Genomic DNA, 21,927 nt, shown 5'->3' with positions numbered 1-21,927 from the left:
TTTCTCTAGTTGTAGCGAGTGGGGTCTACTCTCCAGTTGCGGTGGGAGGGCTTCTCTTGCTGCAGATCATGGGCTCTAGGGTGCAGGCTCAGTAGTTGTGGCATACGAGCTTAGTTGCCCTGCCGCATGTGGGATCTTCCCGGACCAGGGATAGGACCCGTGTCCCCTGCATTGGCAGGCAGATTCTCAACCACTGGACTACCAGGGAAGTTCTGATTGTTGAGTTTTAACCCAGCTTTTTCACTCTCCTCTTTCATTTTCATCAGGAGCTCTTCAGTTCCTCTTCGCTTTCTGCCATAAGGGTGGTGTCATCTGCATATTTGAGGTTATTGATATTTCTCTTGGCAACCTTGATTCCAGCTTGTGCTTCATCCAGCTTGGCATTTCACATGATGTACTCTGCACATAAGTTAAATAAGCAGGGTGACAATATACAGCCTTGATGTACTCCCTTCCCAATTTGGAACCAGTCCATTGTTCCATGTCTGGTTTGAACTGTTGCTTCTTGATCTGCATACAGATTTCTCAGGAGGCAGTTAGGGTGGTCTGGTATCCCCACCTCTTGAAGAATTTTCCACAGTTTGTTGTGATCCACACAGTCAAAGGCTTTGGCATAGTCAATAAAGGAGAAGTAGATATTTTTCTGGAGCTCTCTTGCTTTTTTCATGATTCAACAGATGTTGACAATTTGATCTCTGGCTTCTCTGCCTTTTCTAAATCCAGCTTGAACATCTGGAAGTTCTCGGTTCACATATTGTTGAAGCCTGGCTTTGAGAATTTTGAGCATTACTTTGCTAGTGTGTGAGATGAATGCAATTGTGCAGTAGTTTGAACATTCTTTGGCATTGCCTTTCTTTAGGATTGGAATAAAAACTGACCTTTTCCAGTCCTGTGGCCAATGCCAAGTTGTCCAAATTTGCTGGCATATTGAGTACAGCACTTTCACAGCATCATCTTTTAGGATTTGAAATAGCTCAACTAGAATTCCATCACCTCCACTAGCTTTGCTCATAGTGACGCTTCCTAAGGCCCACTTGACTTTGCACTCCAGGATGTCTGCCTCTAGGTGAGTGATCACACCATCATGATTATCTGGGTCGTGAAGATCTTTTTTGTACAATTCTTCTGTGTATTCTTGCCACCTTTTCTTAATATCTTCTGCGTCTGTTAGGTTCATACCATTTCTGTCCTTTATTGTGCCCATCTTTGCTTGAAATATTCCCTTGGTATCTCTAATTTTCTTGAAGAGATCCCTTTCCCATTCTATGGTTTCTCCTCTATTTCTTTGCATTGATCACTGAGGAAGGCTCTCATATCACTCCTTGCTATTCTTTGGAAAGAAGATATATTCAGATGGATATATCTTTCCTTTTCTCCTTTGCCTTCAGCGTCTCTTCTTTTCTCAGCTATTTGTAAGGCCTCTTCAGACAACCATTTTGCCTTTTTGCATGTATTTTTCTTGGGGTTGGTCTTGATCACGGCCTCCTGTACAATGTCACAAACCTCCGTCCATAGTTCTTCAGGCACTCTGTCTATCAGATCTAATCTCTTGATTCTGTTTGTCACTTCCACTGTATCATCGTAAGGGATTTGATTTAGGTCATACCTGAATGGTCTAGTGGTTTTCCCTAGTTTCTTCTGTTTAAGTTTGAATTTGGCAATAAGGAGTTTATGATCTGGGCCACAGTCAGCTCCCAGTCTTGTTTTTACTGACTGTATCGAGCTTCTCCATCTTTGGCTGCAGAGAATATAATCACTCTGATTTCAGTATTGACTATCTGGTGATGTCCATGGGTAGAGTTGTCTCTTGTGTTGTTGGAAGAGGGTGTATGCTATGACCAGTGCCTTCTCTTGGCAAAACTCGTTAGCCATTGTCCTGCTTCATTTTGTACTCCAATGCCAAACTTGCCTGTTACTTCGGGTATCTCTGGAGAAGGAAATGGCAACCCACTCCAGTACTCTTGCCTGAAAAACTCCATGGACTGTCGCCTGAGAGGCCTGGTAGGCGACAGTCCATGGAGTCGCAAAGAGTCAGACACGACTGAGCGACTTCACTTCACTTCAGGTTATCTCTTGACTTCTTAATTTTGCATTCCAGTCCCTATAATGAAAAGGACATCATTTTTCGGTGTTAGTTCTAGAAGGTCTTGTAGGTCATCATAGAACCGTTCAACTTCAGCTTCTTTGGTATTAGTGGTTGGGGCATAGACTTGGATTACTGTGATATTGAATGGTTTGCCTTGGAAACGAACAGAGATCATTCTGTCATTTTTGAGACTGCACTCAAGTACTGCATTTCAGACTCTTTTATTGACTATGAGGGCAACTCCATTTCTTCTAAGGGATTCTTGCCCACAGTAGTAGATATAATGGTCATTTAAATTAAATTTGCCCATTCCAGTCCCTTTTAGTTCACTGATTCCTAAAATGTCGATGTTCACTCTTGCCATCTCCTATTTCACCACTTCCAATTTTCCTTGATTCATGGACCTAACATTCCACGTTCCTATGCAATATTGTTCTTTACAGCATCAGACTTTACTTCCAACATCAGTCACATCCACAGCTGGGTGTTGTTTTCGCTTTGGCTCCATTTCTTCATTCTTCGTTTTTCTGGACTTACTTCTCCACTGATCTCCAGTAGCATATTGGGCACCTACTGGCCTGGGGTGTTCATCATTCAGTGTTGTATATTTTTACCTTTTCATACTGTTCATGGGGTTCTCAAGGCAAGAATACTGAAGTGGTTTGCCATTCCCTTCTCCAGTGGCCATTCTCTTCTCCAGTGCCCCAACCACTAATGCCAAAGAAGCTGAAGTTGAATGGTTCTATGATGACCTACAAGACCTTCTAGAACTAACACCGAAAAATGATGTCCTTTTCATCATAGGGACTGGAATGCAAAAGTAAGAAGTCAAGAGATACCTGAAGTAACAGGCAAGTTTGGCAATGGAGTACAAAATGAAGCAGGACAATGGCTAACGAGTTTTGCCAAGAGAAGGCACTGGTCATAGCATACACCCTCTTCCAACAACACAAGAGACGACTCTACCCATGGACATCACCAGATAGTCAATACTGAAATCAGAGTGATTATATTCTCTGCAGCCAAAGATGGAGAAGCTCAATACAGTCAGTAAAAACAAGACTGGGAGCTGACTGTGGCCCAGATCATAAACTCCTTATTGCCAAATTCAAACTTAAACAGAAGAAACTAGGGAAAACCACTAGACCATTCAGGTATGACCTAAATCAAATCCCTTACGATGATACAGTGGAAGTGACAAACAGATACAAGGGATTAGATCTGATAGACAGAGTGCCTGAAGAACTATGGACAGAGGTTTGTGACATTGTACAGGAGGCCGTGATCAAGACCAACCCCAAGAAAAATACATGCAAAAAGGCAAAATGGTTGTCTGAAGAGGCCTTACAAATAGCTGAGAAAAGAAGAGACGCTGAAGGCAAAGGAGAAAAGGAAAGATATATCCATCTGAATATATCTTCTTTCCAAAGAATAGCAAGGAGTGATATGAGAGCCTTCCTCAGTGATCAATGCAAAGAAATAGAGGAGAAACCATAGAATGGGAAAGACTAGAGATCTCTTCAAGAAAATCAGAGATACCAAGGGAACATTTCAAGCAAAGATGGGCACAATAAAGGACAGAAATGGCATGGACCTAACAGAAGCAGAAGATATGAAGAAGAGGTGACAAGAATAACTACAGAACTACACAGAAGAGATCTTCATGACCCAGATAATCATGATGGTGTGATCACTCACCTAGAGCCAGACATCCTGGAGTGCAAAGTCAAGTGGGCCTTAGGAAACATCACTATGAACAAAGTTAGTGGAGGTGATGGAATTTTAGTTGAGCTATTTCAAATCCTAAAAGATGATGCTGTGAAAGTGCTGCACTCAATATGCCAGCAAATTTGGAAAACTCAGCAGTGGCCACAGGACTGGAAAAGGTCAGTTTTCATTCCAATCCTAAAGAAAAGCAATGCCAGAGAATGCTCAAACTACCACACAATTGCACTCATCTCACATGCTAGTAAAATAATGCTCAAAATTCTCCAAGCCAGGCTTCAGCAACATGTGAACCGTGAACTTCCAGATGTTCAAGCTGGATCTAGAAAAGGCAGAGGAACCAGAGATCAAATTGCCAACACCCACTGGATCATTGAAAAAGCAAGAGAGTTCCAGAAAAACATCTATTTCTGCTTTATTGACTATGCCAAAGCCTTTGACTGTGTGGATCACAATAAACTGTGGAAAATTCTTCAAGAGATCAGAATACCAGACCACCTGACCTGCCTCCTGAGAAATCTCCTGAGAAGCAGGAGATTCCATGTCCAGAAAAACTGGACATGGAACAACAGATCAGATCAGATCAGATCAGTCATTCAGTCGTGTCCGACTCTTTGCAACCCCATGAATCGCAGCACGCCAGGCCTCCCTGTCCATCACCAACTCCTGGAGTTCACTCAGACTCATGTCCATCGAGTCAGTGATACCATCCAGCCATCTCATCCTCTGTCGTCCTCTTCTCCTCTTGCCCCCAATCCCTCCCAGCATCAGAGTCTTTTCCAATGAGTCAACTCTTCACATGAGGTGGCCAAAGTACTGGAGTTTCAGCTTTAGCATCATTCCTTCCAAAGAAATCCCAGAGCTGATCTCCTTCAGGATGGACTGGTTGGCTCTCCTTGCAGTCCAAGGGGCTCTCAAGAGTCTTCTCCAACACCACCATTCAAAAGCATCAATTCTTTGGCGCTCAGCCTTCTTCACAGTCCAACTCTCACATCCATACATGACCACAGGAAAAACCATAGCCTTGACTAGACGGACCTTTGTTGGCAAAGTAATGTCTCTGTTTTTCAATATACTATCTAGGTTGGTCATAACTTTCCTTCCAAGGAGTAAGCATCTTTTAATTTCATGGCTGCAGTCACCATCTGCAGTGATTTTGGAGCACCAAAAAATAAAGTCTGACACTGTTTCCACTGTTTCCCCACTTTCACTGAAGTGATGGGACGGGATGCCATGATCTTCGTTTTCTGAATGTTGAACTTTAAGCCAACTTTTTCACTCTCCACTTTCACTGTCATCAAGAGGCTTCTGAGTTCCTCTTCACTTTCTGCCATAGGGTGGTGTCGTTTGCATATCTGAGGTTATTGATATTTCTCCTGGCAATCTTGATTCCAGCTTGTGTTTCTTCCAGTCCAGCGTTTCTCATGATGTACTCTGCATATAAGTTAAATAAACAGGGTGACAATATACAGCCTTGATGAACTCCTTTTCCTATTTGGAACCAGTCTGTTGTTCCATGTCCAGTTCTAACTGTTGCTTCCTGACCTGCATACAAATTTCTCAAGAGGCAGGTCAGGTGGTCTGGTATTCCCATCTCTTTCAGAATTTTCCACATTTTATTGTGATCCACACAGTCAAAGGCTTTGGCATAGTCAATAAAGCAGAAATAGATGTTTTTCTGGAACTCTCTTGCTTTTTCCATGATCCAGCGGATGTTGGCAATTTGATTTCTGGTTCCTCTGCCTTTTCTAAAACCAGCTTGAACATCTGGAAGTTCACAGTTTACATATTGCTGAAGCCTGGCTTGGAGAATTTTAAGCATTACTTTACTAGCGTGTGATATGAGTGCAATTGTGCGGTAGTTTGAGCATTCTTTGGCATTGCCTTTCTTTGGGATTGGAATGAAAACTGACCTTTTCCAGTCCTGTGGCCACTGCTGAGTTTTCCAAATTTGCTGGCATATTAAGTGCAGCACTTTCACAGCATCATCTTTCAGGATTTGGAATAGCTCAACTGGAATTCCATCACCTCCACTAGCTTTGTTCATAGTGATGCTTTCTAAGGCCCACTTGACTTCACATTCCAGGGTACAACAGACTGATTCCAAATCAGGAAAGGAATATGTCAAGGCTGTATATTGTCACCGTGCTTATTTAACTTATATGCAGAGTACATCCTGAGAAATGCTGGACTGGATGAAGCACAAACTGTGATCAAGATTGCTGGGAGAAATGTCAGTAACCCAGATATACAGATGACACCCCACTTATGGCAGAAAGTGAAGAAGAACTAAAGAGCCTCTTGATAAAGGTGAATGAGGAGAGTAAAAAAGTTGGCTTTAAATTCAACATTCAGAAAACGAAGATCATGGCGTCTGGTCCCATCACTTCATGGCAAATAGATGGGGAAACAGTGGCAGACTTTATTTTTTTGGGCTCCAAAATCACTGCAGATGGTGACAGCAGCCATAAAATTAAAAGACGCTTGCTCTTTAGAAGAAAAGTTATGACCAACCTAGACAGCATATTAAAAAGCAGACATTATTTTGTCAACAAAGGTCCATCTAGTCAAAGCTATGGTTTTTCCAGTAGTTATGTATGGATGTGGAGTTGGAGTATAAAGAAAGCTGAGCCCTGAAGAGTTGATGCTTTTGAACTGTGGTGTTGGAGAAAACTCTTGAGAGTCCCTTGGACTGCAAGGAGATCCAACTAGTCCATCCTAAAGGATATCAGTCCTGAATATTCACTGGAAGGACTGATGCTGAAGCTGAAACTCCAAAACTTTGGCCACCTAATGCAAAGAACTGACTCATTTGAAAAGACCCTGATGCTGGGAAAGATTGAAGGTGGGAGAAGGGGATGACAGAGGATCAGATTGTTAGATGGCATCAACGAGTCAATGGAAATGAGTTTGAGTAAACTCCGGGAGTTGGTGATGGACATGGAGGCCTGGCATGCTGCAGTCCATGGGGTTGCAAAGAGTCCAACACAACTTAGCGACTGAACTGAACTTACTGAATGATTTGATAATTGATCATAGTCATTATTCTTTTAATGTCAAGACTGACTCATCTTTGGCCAATGCAGTCCCCTCAAGCTGGGTTGTGTGAGTTTTTGATTTGATCCTAAGAGTTTTGGGGCACTTCCTTGTTTTCTGGCAAGATGTTCCAGGTTCATGTTTGCACTGTTGTATTTTTCTGGCCTGAGACCCTAACTCCATCATTTCTCCAAGAAATACTGTTTCTTTCATAGGGAATGGTATTTAGATATCAAGATATGGGCACACTCCACTTGGGTAACATTACTTCTAAAATATAGAAATATGTATTCAAAATTCAAATTTAACACCAGAGGACTTTTCACAAAAAAATTTCTTTTATTTTTTTCCCTCTTATTTATTTAATATTTTTTCCCTCTTATTAGAGTTTTAACTAACAAAACTTACTATTCACTTTATCTAGAGTAGACATAAAAGTTTTAAAATTATCTTACCTTATCAATACTACTATTAGCAATAAATCTGTGATGTTTGAGACTTTTTTGTTTCTGTTCTTTTTACCCTCAGAATATATTCTTGAGAAAATAGGAGTACAGTTAAACTGAGAAAATAGGGGTACATTTAAACATCACTTTCAAATAGATCTGAATAACTTTGATGACTCTGTTATTTCTGATCCTTTTAAAAGCTTAGACTATCATCTTTTCAAACTGAACGAGTCCTTGTTTTCTGTTTTTAGTGGCATGCCTTCTGTTCTCTGGTGGTACACGTGAAATACAGGATTTCACTGAACAAATCAGGATTGCTGACAGGTGAGCAACTGCATTCATCAGCAAGGTTGTTTATCCATCAAACTTAAATGGATGATACCATCTAAGAGTCATCCCGGGATATGTTCTGAATGCACTGTACCCCATTAAAATACTCAATAGGCAGAAAAAGCCAGTAGCTTGCCCTGCAACAAATCTGCATGTAAACATTCAAAACACCTATGATGATTAAAAAGGGCAAAGGGTATAATTATTATTACTATGTGCACATCTCTCATCACATTAGGCCTCTGTATAGATAGCAAAAATGTAGGAAAATTTGGGGCTACTTTAGTGAAGGGATATAATAAAAGCTAAGCTAAAGAATGCAACCTCCAATTTAATCCACATGTATTAATGTGTGAATTTAGTGCATAGTTTTACGCTCTGCAAAGAGTTAGTGCATTCCAAAGGCATGGCTAGGCTTTAGTTTTCTTTAGGAGTGAAAGGAAATAGCTGTGGCATCTTTAAATTTTATTTACTTACTGAATTCAATAAAATACCAGGTTTAAAGAACTAGAGGTTTTAGATATTGTTCTTTTTATAAAATAAACATGATTAAATTTTGAGTCAGAATGTTTTAAGAAAAATCTGACACTGAAAGGGGATTGTGACAGTTCAAAGGAGGTGGTAAGTCAGAACGCCTATTTGAAGTATCGTGCTTAGTCAAAGCTTATACTTACTTCAGTTTTGTCTTTAAAAACACACCAAATCATAGTGAAAAATAAATGAATACATGTAGAATTTATAATGCTGCCTGGCACACACAACTGTTATCTCTTTGTGAGAACTAATAACATTCAATGTAACTTTTCTTTCCAAATATACTCTATGTTGCACAGAAGGAGAGATTAAAATCAATCCTAAAAACAAAAAGTTATCAAAAACCTTTATTGGAGCTTATACATATTTTCCTGTTCTCTGATCTAGGGGGTTCATGAAGAGTTCTTATGTGACCGACTTACACAGCTGTAAAGTTTATTTTCAAGGAAGATCCTCCTGGCGTTAGTTCTTAAAAGATACAATTAAAATAAGAGCAACTGTCAAAAACTACATCGTGTTTTTAACATATTTTTAATAAAGGGCATCCCCTCTGGTTTGTCTTCCCTCTTCATTCCAGCTACACGTGGCTGCCCTCTGCAGCAGTTTCAATTCTTACAAGTTGACTGCCACAAACCTGACCTAGTTTCATTTCTACAGGTTCTCTGACTCAATGAGGGATGTGTGTGTGTGTACAAAACAAAACAGGGAACTTTCTTTCCTGGCATTCATAGAGCCTCTTAGTGTCTCAGGTCTTTTTAGTTGTTTTTTTTTTAATTGGAGAAAATTACATGTGTATGGGGGAAAGATTAAAAGTAGGAAGGATAATCAGTGAAAACATTTGGGTTCCACTCCAAATCCCTAGATAGATTTGTATATCCGTCCATAAATAGTATATATTATTACACTTAATACACATTTTTAAACATTAAGTGCTTACACAATCTGCTTATATTCAAGATTATAAGAGACTGTTCCCTTGCGGGTGGCATTAACCTATATAACTTAATTAAAACCAGTGAATGCTTATAAAATAGGTTGTTTTTTTTTTTTTTTTAATGGCACGAAAGGCCTTTGTTCACAACGGTAAACGGAAAAGGGGAGGATACACAGCTCTTGCTCCTGGGGAGGTACTCAGCCTGGGTAACCGCCCTCGAAAAGTCAAAATAGGTTTTAAATAATCTAATCTACTGTCCAATAGGTTCTGCCACAATCTAATCAGCTTTCTGGTGCCATTAAGACTTTTACTATTCTATTTATATGAAGCAGTGGTTCTCACACTCGAGCGGACATTGGTATCCTACTGAAACAGGCTGCTGCGCCCATCTTCAACGTTTCTGATTCAAAGGTCTGAGGTGGGTGTTGAAAGTATGTATTTATAGTGCATTATTTTCGCAATAAATTATAAATTACTGTAAAAAATAAATACCAGGCAATGCTGATGGTGCTGGGACCAAATTCTGAGAACCAGCCTCTACGATGAATACTGTATTAAACCCGGTTCTTTCCGCCACCCAGCACCCTGGAACCTCAGGATTTGCCCGACTGCGCCCACACCTTAAATAACAAACGGATTCCCCATTCCGAGCCGGAACTAAGATACGACGAACCTACATCCGGCGCCTGGCGCATCCCAGTACGTCATTTCCTACCTATGAGACCACCCCCCCCCCCCCCCCCCCCGCCCTTTCCCCTTCCCCCTCCCCCACTCCGCCGCGGTCCACTTCACGTCCCTGACGTGATTAAGGACCGGAGGCCTAGAGGGCGCTAGGAGTCACGTGAATAGAGAGACATCTCGCGAGGATTTTTAACCTCTCGCGAGACTTCACCCGCCTCTTCTATACCTCCTTCCAGTCCCCGGCTTTAGTGCTCTCCAGTTCACTCCCGGTTGAGACCCGAATTTCTATCTCGGGTTAACTAGTTGTCGACGCGGACTGTTTTGTTGCTGCTGCTGTTGCTGTTGCTGCCACCGCTGGGCTCATTTGCCCACTACCCCTTCCCGTCGCCACTCTCCCAGCCCCACACAAGGTAACGCGATGAGGGAGACAGTGAGGCCTCGCTGGGCCTCGACCTCTCACGAGTTGAACCGGAGGCCAGAGGCCGAGGCCGCAGTGGAGACGCCCGGGCGCCGGCCTCCTCTTCCACGCAGAGTTGAGCCCTGAGCGTCCCTGAACGGGGTTGGGCTGGTGGCGGGAGGCATCTTACAGACGCCCTCGGCCCTTCTGTGCGGAGCCTGTTTGCGGGTGGGGCTCCGGCTCCTGGGGCCTCGGCTCCGTTCTTGTTTTCGGTTTCCTTGGAAGCTGTTGGAATTTCGGGGTCTGAAATGGTCGAGCTAGTTGTGGCGGGCTTTGAGGTGTAGGGTGACGGAAGGGGAGCAGCCTGGCTTTCACCAACCCTTTTGAAAAAAGTCCTTCCAGGTTCCGGGCCGGGATTTGTAACACAGACGGGTCTCGGAAACCCTGTACGTTTGCTAATAAAGCGAAAAAGAATTCTCTCCGGTCTTATTTTCAGAAGTACGAGCTGGATTTGGTGAAAGGCCCGTACTTCAGATTGCCTGATAGGAGAGCATCTGTGATGTTTCTTTTACTGCAGAAAAATGCATTGGCAGTATTTAAGTGACTGAAAAGATTTTTGCACTGTGGAGAAGTTTCTAAACACACGTATTATAGCTCTTGTGGAGAAAGTTATTTGTGTAGTTAATCCAAAAGCCATTTATATTTGGCTTTCGAAGTACTTTTTAGCCCTTAAAAATCGGAAGCCTCAACTCTTTCAACAGTTTAGTGCCTTCTATTTTATTTTTTGGTGATGATATAACAGTCCTGTTCCTTGAGCCTAACGCAGTGTCTCTTCCCTGTTAATAGTTTAAATAAAATTAGAAATTATTCTCCTTTTCCCTCTTATCTCGTTTTCTGTTTCTATATGGAATATATCTTACATGTTTATAATCTTCAGAATACTTGAAGTTTGTGGTTTGGCGCACAGCTTTTCTCTGACCTGAAAGTAAAGGTAGTAATAAATTATGCCACAGTGAATTATAAGGAGTTGGGAACAAAATCGGTAAGGCCGACAGGAAAAAAATGTTTTTTTATGTTTTGGTTTTTTGGTTCTGTTTTCATGACTTTACTCTTTATTTTCACCCCAGATGTCAGAGGATCTAGCAAAGCAGCTGGCAAGCTACAAAGCTCAACTCCAGCAAGTTGAGGCTGCGCTGTCTGGAAATGGAGAAAATGAAGATTTACTAAAATTAAAGAAAGATTTACAAGTAAGTATGGGGCAATACTTAATAGTTTCATTGCTTGAAAAGAGTATTTCTGTGGCTTATAAGTGGTTATTGCCTAGAATCTATGGGTACCCATAATACCTTTGGAGGGAGTGTTTCTCCCCTTCACACCCCTTGTGTGTACATGTGTGCACCCACAGAGGCATACATGGCTTCTAAGAGACGGGTTGCTTCCTCAGTTTGTGTACATCAAAACAACTGAAGCATTGTTCTTTGTTGTGTCACCCTTATATGCTCTTATAATTTTTAAAAGTAATTTATAAGTCACTATCACTCTAGAAAAAGAGGTACGTATAACTTGACAGTGGATAACATTTCTGTTTTTAAAGACCTGGAAAAGGAATTTTACTTCAAAGGGTAACTAAAATTGAAGGAGGAAAATATAACTTAATCAGATTATATCAGATTCTTTTCAATGCCACAAGATTTCTTTGAAAATAAAATACAGCACCTGTGCCAGAGATCCTGTGTGTGTGTGTAAGTGTAACAAAGCTAGCTCTAGTGCCTGTGTTGAAAACACATAAAAATACCTAAAGAGATGTTTGTCTTCTGCATAAATGTTACATAATGTCTGAACTTAAGGCCAGGTCTTATATATAATTATTGACACTTGTTAGCAACTTGAAATTAAACCGAATCTATGTAAAAAGGCGATCTGAATTTAATGTGTTCCTTTTGTCCTGGAAGAGCAGTAAGTATGAAACCGGCTTTTTAAAACTTGCTCTGGGATTTCAAGACAAACATAAAACCATAGAAGTAAATACCTGTTATTTCTCAGAACACTAGGTTGATTAATAAAACACCGTATATAATATTTGTAAATATCCATGGCTTTCATCTAATTCTGAATCTGATTTTTTGGAGAGTTTTAAAAGATGTTTTGATTAGATGACTTATCTTCACTGATTTAAAACAACTCGAATCATCTTCATACTACATATCATTTCTCTCTGTTTATATCATCCTCTTGCCAATTAAAATGATCAATATTTTAGGGACAGTAGAACTGCAAACAAACAAAACTTATTTGAAATGGGGTCCAGATTCACAATTCTAAAAGCTTACCTGGGCATAATTTAAATGAGTTGAATATTTTCAGGTTCAATTTCTGGATTTAGGATAGACGTGCATGAAGTTGCAATAGTATGTTATTTTTAAAAAAAATACAGAAACCAAGGCTTCTCTTCAGTATGTAGAAGTTAGGCCAGTGGGTTTCAGGGAGCTGGTCAGTAAGAAAAAATGTTTTAGGAGCAGTTTCTCCCATCTCAGGCCAACTTTCTGCTTGTCTTAGAGAGCCTGACCTACCCCCATCTCTCTCTCTCTCTTTTATTAAAAACCAACTTAAAAGCAGTCCTTTTTCCTTTTGAAGAAAGTAAAACATTGTGCCAGTGTTGTATACTTTGCTTCCTGTATTTAATTGGCAATAAGAGGGAGGGGTATATGTGGAACTGGTGGAGTGGGGAGTTGGGAGTGAAGACAGCACTATTATGAGTCTTGGTATTTTAGTAGTTCTGGAATACATTTCAGAGTCTGGGCAGAATTGTGTTAGGACATGATCTATAGTGGAAGTACTATAGGGAGGGAGACCATTGTTGTAGGCATTGAAGTAACCAGGTAAATGGCTTACTTAGGGTTCAGTTAATGATGACCTGGAGGTCGTTCTGTAAAATATTCTTTTTTAAATAACCATTTTGAAAAACATTGTCTGATAGAACTTTCTGTGGTGATGGAAATGTTCTATATCTGCTGTGCAATATTATAGCTGCTAGGTACATGGGGCTATTGAATACTTGGAAAAAGACTAGGATGGCTGAAACACTGAATTTTTAATTTTATTTAAGTAACCATATGTGGCTACCTTATCAGATGGCACAGATTTAGAAGTGCACGTTCTAACACTTCAGTTAGCAATAACAGAGAATGTTTTTCCCGACCAATCTTGACCTCAAATTCTTTTCCTCTCATGGAAAACAGTCGTTTTGGTTACTAGGTATAGTTTTGTTTTTGAACTGAAAACTACTCAAAGATGGAACACATCGTTTAACATTAGATAAAATTCTGAAAAATATTTTGCTATCTGCTTCCGTCTAGTAATTGTTATCTCCATTGACTATAGCTACAGCTTCTATTTTGTCATAGGTTTTTGTTTTTTAAAAAATCCTTTTCCTTCCTTGTTTTCTAGGATATGCCTTGTGCCATTGGTATTTAATTCTACCTTTTATATTTGCTGAAAAGTCTTCTCAGACTGATGACCGAGTTTGTAGTCTCCTTTATTTTTTTGTGTTCCTTTTATGGAATATCCTTACTCTGGTTAAGAATTTGTTTGCAGTTTCATTTATGCAGAATCCTTTTTCTGCATTTTTTCCAGTGACTTTCATTTTGCCAGTAAGGCTTCTATGTTTATCTCTTAACACACTGTCTTTCATATAAAGTTACTCAATAGGCAGCAAATCAGTCTTCTGAAATCCTAATTTGTTTTCTTTTTTCACTTTAAAGAAGTGAGTTTAGTAAAAATCCAGGCTAGCTAGTTGACTAGTTCCCCAGGCAGTCTGTGATAATCATAGTCAATTTATTAGGCTGTTTTGCTGAATAAACTGGTTCTAAAGGAGGCAGGGGTCAAGTCACTTGTCTCATATATTACAGTGGCTCTCTGCATCCCCGAAACGCCTTCCTTCAGTAAGCAGAGTGCTTGAGTGCACCCCCTTTGACCTGCTGATATGTAGATCACAACATCTGATGCTTCCTGGAATTGCCGATAACTGTAACTGCTGCCCATCTGTCAATGAAGGAGCAGTTTCAGAACTCAGACTTGGGGGAGGAAAAGTAATTAATGGTATGTACCTTTAAGAACTCCCTCATACATGAAATCATATTTATAATACTTTGGTCCATATGCACATGTGAATTAAAAAAAGACATTTAGAAGGGTCTTCATAATTGTTGGGAGGGGTATGTACAACATGGCAAAGTGAAAAGACAGCTAGAGATAAATGCTCTTGATTTTTAAAAATGTCTTTTCAGTGCAGGGCCCTGGAAATTATAACCACAGCTTTTCAGGACCCTTCTCTTTGGTGAAAATGTATTTTCTTATGAAAACATAGTGGAAAGATGTTTTATTCTAAGAGAAGTAGAGTTCTAAATATTGAGATCTAAAAACACAGACTTCATGTTTGTGCATTAGTAGGCCAATGATCCCTAGTTAAATTGAATTATTTAATGATAGGAATTACGTAGGCTATTGAGTCAGACTTACTGGGTTACATTCCTAGTGCTAAAAGTGGTTAATTAAAAACAAGACTGGATAATTTACTCTCCTTCTTTGTGTAGTACATCATCTATTTATTTGGACATCCCTTGCTTATTTGCAAAGGATTGTTTTAATCAAAAGGTATTTGAATGGCTCTTTGGCACCTAATAAAATTTCATGAAAGATATTAATCTACTGAATTTTTAACTTAAATCTGAGTCTTCTAGTATTTTCATTTGTAAAATTTTTTTATTCATAAAACTGATCTTTCTCCAAGGGCTTTAATAATCCTTTTTGTTGTTGTTGTCCTTAAGGCTCAAATATAAGTTTTTAAGAACTAGTTGGGAAGATTTAAAAGGAGAGAAGTACTATTTCACTTGCTTGCCTATTATTAAACCTCAGTGGGAGCCAGGAGAAACTGAATACAGAGTGTAACTTCGCTCATTTTTCTCCCAAAACATACAGTGTGATGTTTAAGGTATTTTGTGTGCAACAGCAAAGGATGAGTCTTCATCAGAATAAAAATATAGCGGATTGGTAGCAGAATCAGAATCTATCAGTTTGTTTTTATTAAGTTTTTTAACCAACTCCACCAAACACCTTTGAATGAAGTCAGTAAGTGTAAGCGGAGAAGGCAATGGCACCCCACTCCAGTACTCTTGCCTGGAAAATCCCATGGACGGAGGAGCCTGGCAGGCTGCAGTTCATGGGGTCGCTAAGAGTCGCATACGACTAAGCGACTTCCCTTTCACTTTTCACTTTCATGCTTTGGAGAAGGAAATGGCAACCCACTCCAGTGTTCTTGCCTGGAGAATCCCAGGGACGGGGGAGTCTGGTGGGCTGCCGTCTCTGGGGTTGCACAGAGTCGGACACGACTGAAGCGACTGCAGCAGCAGCAGCAGCAAGTGTAAGTTAGAAAATGTGTTTGTCACACAGAAAGGCTTTACCTACCTGTGTGTTATATTTATTTTACTTTTTCCTTTTAGTTGAAGCTGTGCTAATGTGTTTAACATTATAGTATTGGGATATTTAAAATCTGACTTGGTAATTTGCTTACCCAGATGGGGTAAGTATTATAATAAATGAATAGAAAAACTACTGTTTTTTTATACATGCCTATAGTATTGTAGTAGAAATACATATGAGCAGGAACATTTTTATTACTAATAATGCTCCTTCAAGTTTTGGGGGGCTTATTTTATTTTTTTTGCAGGGAGAGCATCCCTGTTGGCTAGTCAGTTAATACTACTGCCAAGCAGTGCCCTATAAAAAGTTCATTGGAATTAAATACATGTGACAGTGATAATGAGATAAAAGGGATCTTGAATCTAGTTCAGTGCCTTAGAGTTGACTATTTCTCACCTTTAGAGAGATCTCTTTAGCTAAAATAGGTGCATAAAAATAATGTACAGTGTAAATTCAAGTTCACTGTATTTCTGTTAGTATTAGAGGTTAATTAAATTGAAAGGCAACTGGCTAGGTTTAAGTCCCACCACCACTGTATAAAATGTTTTAGTCTCTACATGGGATAATCACTGTATCTACATCATAGTATCGTTATGAACTGCAAATAAATATGTGTAGAGTAGTTAATGAGTGCTACATGGTATGAGAGCTGTTACCAAAAACTGAAAGAACTTGCTTGTTGAAAGTAGGTGACAATGTGAATTATAAAGATAATGGTTTTTGTTTTTCCTTTTTAGGAGGTTATTGAACTAACCAAAGACCTTCTGTCAACTCAGCCTTCTGAAACTCTGGCAAGTTCAGACAGCTTTGCTTCTACTCAGCCCACTCATTCATGGAAAGTAGGAGACAAGTGTATGGCAATCTGGAGTGAAGATGGACAGTAAGTGTAGAAAAAAAACTAACTATAACATGAACTAGTAAAGTACAATGGTAAGGTGATTTTTATTCAGCTTGAACGACTCTAGTTTGGTCTTTATATGGCTGATACGACTTACACAACCAATTTGATTCTTGGATGGTTACCATTACTATAGTTTTTAGCTTTAGAGTAAGTTTTAGGGCAGAAGAATGGCTTGGATGCTAGAGGAAATAGACATGAAATAGAGGAAAGTGAATGGATTTTCTTTATTTTAATACAGTCTATAAGTTCTTTTTCCCTTGGGTTGAACATTGAGTAATGGTTGGCTCTCTTAGACTTCCTTGAAGCACATATATTGAATTGATTGATATAAGAAGTATGTTTTCTCACAGAAATTGACTAAAACACATTGAGTAGATCTGTCAGAGACTTCCCGGGCAATATTTTGATTGGGACTTCCTTCCTAAAAAGCCAGTGGCTAACTCTAGCTGCTTTTTTGTATTATCTTTGCCAAAGGGACATTTGATTGTATTAAGTTTCATTTTAGACACATTTAATAGTTGAATCACTGCAGTATAAGTCTTATAGGCTGAGTATTAAACCTTTACTCACCTGCTTACAGCCATGATATCTTTACAGGTGTTATGAAGCGGAGATTGAGGAGATAGATGAGGAAAACGGCACCGCTGCAATCACTTTTGCTGGCTATGGCAATGCTGAAGTGACTCCACTGTTGAACCTCAAGCCTGTAGAAGAAGGAAGGAAGGCAAAGGAGGACAGCGGCAACAAACCCATGTCAAAGTAAGTGACTTTGACTTTAGCATTTTAAATGTAATCTTCCTCATTTGGGTATTTGAGGTTGTCTGTAGAATCTGTGCAGGCTAGATTAGGGTAAGAAAGTTATAATACTGTTTACAATTGTTTTGAAGGTTAGCAGTGTATGGTTAATGGTGTCTGTTAATACGTATACCTAGGTAAAGTGAAGACATTTTGGGGTTCCTGCTTAGGCATTTAATACATATTTATTAAGAGGATATCTTAAGATTAAGAGTAAAATTAAGAGTATGTCTCAGTAAACCAGGTTCTGGGTTCCACCACAGCAAAGAAGACCAAAACAGGCCTTGTCCTAACTGCGTTTACAATCTGAAGAATAGACACATAATTAAAGAAGAACTTGAGTGTAGAAGTAATGGAGGAAACACAACAGATACTTTTAGAGAACAAAGAAAAGGTAACAAGCTGCATTTTTGTCATGAGGGCAAATTTCTTGGAGGAAATGACATGTAAATTGAGATTTGAAAAGGACAGATGTTGGCCAGTTAATGAACTAGAAGGTATGATTTTGAGCAAGCTGCTTACCTTCTGATTTCTCATCTATAAATCAGGGATAGTAGTATCTCTGTTATGGGGTTGTAAGGATTCATTTATAGCTTGAGTAAAACTTGTGGCACAGTTCTTGACACATAGGCTTTCTTGGTGGCTCAGTGATAAAGACCTCCTTGCCAGTGCAGGAGATATGGGTTCGATCCCTGGGTCAGGAAGATCCCCTGGAGAAGGAAATGGCCACCCACTCCAGTATTCTTGGGGAAATTCCATGGACAGAGGAGCCTGGTGGGCTGTAGTTTGTGGGGTTGCAAAGAATCAGACATGACTTAACAAGTAAGTTAAACAAGAAGTAAGATTTACATTTAAAACCAAAAAATGGGGAGGAACATAGAAGTAACAGAAAGAAATCCTTTTGTTAAAAACTTGGGGCTTGAGGGTGGGTAGCTTAACAAGAGAAAGAGGTTAGAAAGGTAGAGGCCAGATCATAAAGAGCTAGAAAGCCACTAATGCATTTCAAGTGGAGAGGATTTGATATGTTCATATTTGAACTTTTGAGTGATTACTGGCAGCAGAGAGAAGGCAGCTACTGCTATCATCCGGGTATAAGATGATGGTGACCTGAACCAAGGGAGTAGCAGTAAGGATGGAGCTGTGTATGGTTTGAGAGTTCTTAAGGAGATGGAATTAACAGTTTTCAGTTAACTTCTGCATATTTATGCAGAAGTTTGCCATCTTTTGATTTGTCTACTTGTTTTCAGATATATTTGAATTTGGGAAAATATATCATCTATTAACAACAACATTTGATTTAAGCATCCCAATAAGAAAAATAAATTGTAGAACAACATGAGATTTCTGTTTTTAGTCTTTGACATTGTGTAAAAACCGTATTTCATGGAAGTGATTATATGATACAGAGAAGTCTGAATCGTATTACCTCATTTTGAATACCTCTGTATTCATTCCTTTGGTGATAAGTGTTAACTTAGCAGGAATTACTGAGAGAACTTTTAGGCTCTGATTGGAAAACCCTAGTTGTTTTTGTTTTAAGAATTGCTAGCTATGATTTCCCTTTGTGCTGCTGAGCTCTTCTAATCTAGATGAAATAGTTTTGTCTACATTGAATCTTTGCATTTTCCAAATGCAGCAGCATATCATACTTGGTAACTGCCCATTTAAAATTTGATGAAGGTTTAGTTAGCTTTACATGTTGAAACTCATCTTTTTCTTGAAACAAAACTTGTAAAAGCTATGTAAATGACAAATTAAAAGTCAGTTGAAATATTGGATTTAAATGGGTAATAGATTACTACAGTTGTTTAAAAGCTTCCACGGATACCGTATATTCCAAATAACATTTATTTATTACTAGTCCTGAGTGATTGGCATTGACGTTAGTGCTTTTATTTATGGAGGGAAAAGTGTGTAAACTTACTCGATTTTGGGGTTTCTTTGGCGGGAGAGGGGTTGCACTGAAGTCATCTTTTAGTTGAGGTCATTTTGAATTGACATTTACCTGTTCTGTCCACACAGAAAAGAAATGATTGCCCAGCAGCGTGAATATAAAAAGAAGAAAGCTTTGAAGAAAGCACAGAGAATAAAAGAACTTGAACAAGAAAGAGAGGACCAGAAGGTAAAATGGCAACAGTTCAACAACAGAGCCTATTCTAAAAACAAAAAAGGCCAGGTTAGTAAATCCTTTCATCATACATACTTTGTAAACTTGCAGAGCGTGGCTGTCATTAAAATAACTTTAAAATGAAAAAGGAGGTTCAATGAGATTTAAAAAAATACAACTGGATCTTGAATTCAGAATCCTCTTTAATCTTCTTTTTGACTTACTGAATATAAAATATCCCCATTAGCCACTGTCTCTGCAGTGGAAGCACTGTGAATGAATTTATATTAGGAATTATAAAAGATCTAGGTTATTTTATTTTATCAACTAAAATCTGAAAACCTGTGTGCTATCTTACATACCACTTAGAGTGTATTGAACCTTACTTATGTTGGGTATCACTGGAGGATTTTTTGATCACTCAAGTTTTCTTGATGTACTTTTCCTTAAAGGCATATTTTGAAATTTTAGTTTTTTCCAAAACCAATCAAGAATTCTTTTTTTTTTCTCTCTCTAGGTAAAGAGGAGTATTTTTGCTTCACCCGAGAGTGTAACTGGCAAAGTTGGAGTAGGAACTTGTGGAATTGCTGATAAACCTATGACACAGTATCAAGATACCTCTAAATACAATGTTAGGCATTTGATGCCTCAATAATCAGAAAAACTGTTGGATTTCATCTCTGCAGGGCTTTACATTTACCTTTTTATCCTTATATTTTTCTAAAGGTAAATTATTTGTTAGATGAGTAAAGAAGATACCATTGTTGTCATTGTTTGACTTCAATAGAATGAAACTTGAAATTGCAATTAATAACTGCTACTCATTTAAACTTTTTTTTCATTACTACTACCAGTTTCCTCAAAGTTTATTGGATAAAGCAACTTTTCTAGATAAATGCTGCATAAATACAGCACTTAAATGAATTATTCATCTTCCTAGTATCAGGTACCCACTTAATGGATGGTAAATACTTTTTGTAAAGTTCTAACTGGGAATTTCCAGATGCTTTGAACTTGCCACATACTCTAGCAATTCCCTGGAACATCAAGACAAAATACCAATGTGCTAAAAAGAATTTCTCTTCATTGTTTTTCTTATCTTCAACTTAAATTTAGCTGTTGCCCAATTAACCTAAAACTAGGTTAATTGGTAAATGGCAAAGTTTTCTTTTTTGAGGTTTTTCTCAATAACTTGCTTCCTAAGCCTATTAGGCCATCTCTAAAATTGATCCAGCTCTTTATTCTTTTCATTGAATTTTAGTTTTACGTAAGAAACCATGTTTAGGACCAGCTACCTTTTCTAATGTTCTTTTTTTTTTTGTATGTTTGCTTTCCTCCTGTGTTGATTTTCACTTACGGTAGTGGTGACATTTTTTGGATGTGTAATGTTTATATGAGAAAACAAAAAGCTGATGTATAGCCCTGTATACAATGTAGATACTATTTTTGTAAAAAACCAAGGCTAAATTAATGAACAAGAGTACTGAATGTTTCATCATTAAAAATTTACTGTATTTCTTGTGCATTAATCTGACCATAATTTCCCTGTATATTATGTTCATGTAGCTGAGTTTATAATTTTTGTTAACTAGATCAAGTTGTCAGCGTTTGTTGGTAAGTGAACTTCACAATTATCCTGAGTTGAGTTTAAGCCAAATATATGCATAGGAAAGGGTCCTCCTATTAGTGGAAGAAGATGATTTTTAAGATGTGTGTTAATTTCAGTTTTTGTATGTTTAACTTTTATTAAATAAAGTGTTTTTAAAATCTCCAGGGTGTGTTAACCGATAGGTAAAGTCTTAGCTGCCAGCATTGATACAGTGATTAAGCATACATCATTTCCACAGAAAAGAATATTGAGTAAGTAATAAAGGTTTCGGTAAATCTTTATGTACTCCTTATATTGGACATAAGAAATTGGATCCTAAAGGACAAACTAGTTTCCTTTTTATTTTAAGGGCTGTGTTTAATAGAGATGTTTGTAAATTTTTGGTAGAAGGAGAAAATAAAATTTTTTATTTTGTGAATTTTAATTTTTTGGTAGACCTGTGCCACCTTTGGCCCTATGGGCCTTCCTTTTACAAATAGGCATATGGCATGAAACCAGGAGCTCTTGTGTCAAAGATCTAGATGTGACCCTTTGAGAAATCCTATTTGCAGGATGATGATAGTATCTCTGGACTAAACTTAAAAATTAGGAATCCTGGGGAGACCTGTCTCGTAAGTTGAGAAATGCTTAGTGAGAAGCATGATACCAATAGTATTTTACAAATGCAGGTGGTTAACCTCTCAGTTTTCTAAAATCAAATATGATGCTTGGTCTTATGAAGGGTTGTTACAAAATTTAATGTAGAGTTTCCCTGCTTGTCAAGAAAGGGGACTTGAACCTTTGAAACTGATGGACTGAACCATACTTAATGGCCCCCTTGTGGCTATGGTTGCATTTGTCTTCTCAGAACTTAACATTTGACTTT

At 38.6% G+C, this 21,927-nt stretch overlaps 1 protein-coding gene and 1 long non-coding RNA gene across 3 annotated transcripts; both read left to right on the top strand.

The window, feature by feature from the left end:
* Window positions 1-7,545: 7,545 nt before the first annotated feature.
* On the top strand, window positions 7,546-8,711 carry LOC112581595. Its single transcript, XR_003106197.2, has 2 exons — window positions 7,546-7,620; window positions 8,548-8,711. It is a non-coding gene; the product is annotated as an uncharacterized LOC112581595 (long non-coding RNA).
* A 1,260-nt stretch (window positions 8,712-9,971) lies between these two features.
* On the top strand, window positions 9,972-21,226 carry SMNDC1 (survival motor neuron domain containing 1). Of its 2 annotated transcripts, none has more exons than XM_006043922.4 (6): window positions 9,972-10,185; window positions 11,300-11,419; window positions 16,388-16,530; window positions 17,149-17,310; window positions 19,369-19,522; window positions 19,971-21,226. In XM_006043922.4, the coding sequence occupies exons 2-6, from the start codon at window positions 11,300-11,302 to the stop codon at window positions 20,106-20,108; spliced, it is 717 nt and encodes a 238-aa protein (XP_006043984.1). In that variant the 5' UTR covers window positions 9,972-10,185; the 3' UTR covers window positions 20,109-21,226. The 2 variants fall into 2 exon arrangements, with proteins under 2 accessions (XP_006043984.1, XP_006043985.1); XM_006043923.4 differs by lacking the exon at window positions 9,972-10,185 and adding an exon at window positions 14,081-14,270.
* Window positions 21,227-21,927: the final 701 nt, after the last annotated feature.

Source organism: Bubalus bubalis, chromosome 23 (assembly GCF_019923935.1).
Source record: "Bubalus bubalis isolate 160015118507 breed Murrah chromosome 23, NDDB_SH_1, whole genome shotgun sequence".
In the NCBI taxonomy this organism is placed as follows: Eukaryota; Metazoa; Chordata; class Mammalia; order Artiodactyla; family Bovidae; genus Bubalus; species Bubalus bubalis.
This window is presented reverse-complemented; position numbering and strand designations above follow the sequence as displayed.